Source organism: Saccopteryx leptura, chromosome 1, assembly GCF_036850995.1.
Source record: "Saccopteryx leptura isolate mSacLep1 chromosome 1, mSacLep1_pri_phased_curated, whole genome shotgun sequence".
NCBI lineage: Eukaryota > Metazoa > Chordata > Mammalia > Chiroptera > Emballonuridae > Saccopteryx > Saccopteryx leptura.
In genome coordinates, this window is record NC_089503.1 from 55,946,594 (window position 1) to 55,947,769 (window position 1,176).

The 1,176-nt window shown below is 44.0% G+C and overlaps 1 protein-coding gene across 1 annotated transcript; it reads right to left on the reverse strand.

The window, feature by feature from the left end:
• Nucleotides 1-225: 225 nt before the first annotated feature.
• On the reverse strand, nt 226-1,176 carry OR51F2 (olfactory receptor family 51 subfamily F member 2). Its single transcript, XM_066360659.1, has one exon. The coding sequence runs from the start codon at nt 1,174-1,176 to the stop codon at nt 226-228; it is 951 nt and encodes a 316-aa protein (XP_066216756.1).

A 1,176-nucleotide genomic window follows, 5' to 3' on the forward strand; every position in this document is an offset into this window, starting at 1 on the left:
CCTCCCATTTCTCTCTCTCTCTCTCTCTCTCTCTCTCTCTCTCTCTTTTTCCTCTAAAATCAATAAATAAATCGATAAAAAAATTTAAAAAAAAATCTCATATAACCATTAATAGAATTGTTTGGACTATTGGAAGCATTTCTAGACATTTTGAAGACAATTACCCCATTCTATCAAAGCACTCATTCATAAATGGCTTTATCTCTACTCTGAGAGAATTAATGATTAGATTTGGCGCTGCTTCCTAATCATGATCTTGACAATAACCTTTCTAATCTGTTTAGTCTTCACACTATAGACAATAGGGTTGAGCACAGGAGGGATGAGCAGGAAGACATTGGCCATGATGGTGTGGACAAATGGAGGTGCTGAATGGCTGTAGCGATGAACAAGAGACAAGCTGATGAAAGGGATGTAGAAGATGGCAACAGCACTGATGTGAGATGTGCAGGTGTTGAAGGCTTTCTGTCGCCCCTCTGAGGAAGCAAAGTTGAGGACAGATCGAATGATCAAAACATAGGAGAGCAAGATGCAAGGGCAGTCAAATCCTGTCGTAGAGAAAAGCGCAAACATACCAAGGATACTGTTGATTCTATTGTCTGTGCATGAGAGCTGAATGAGATCAACATGGTAGCAGAAGGAATGTGAAAGGACCATAGAACTGCAGAAGGACAACCTCTTGACAAAAAGTACAACAGGCAACATGACAGCGACATTTCTTACCAACATGCTCACCCCAATCTGGGCAATCCTGGCATTGGTGAGGATGGTGGTGTATCTCAGTGGGAGACAGATGGCCACAAAACGATCAAAGGCCATGGCCAGCAGAACACCAGACTCCATGAGAGTAAGTGCATGGAGAAAGAACATCTGGGCAATGCAGGCATTTAACTTGATCTCTCGAGTTTCAAACCAGAAGACACCAAGGGTAGTGGAAAGTGTGCAAAGAGACAAGCTCAGGTCTGTGGCTGACAGCATAGAGAGGAAATAATACATGGTCTCATGGAGGCTCTGTTCACGGAGGACCACAAACAGGATCATGCTGTTCCCAGACAGAGCAATGACATACAGGAGACAAAAAGGGATGGAGAGCCAGGCCTGGGCTCCTCTCAAGCCTGGAATACCCGTCAGGAGGAAGGTCAGAGTCTGAGCATTGGTATTGTTGAGGACCAACAT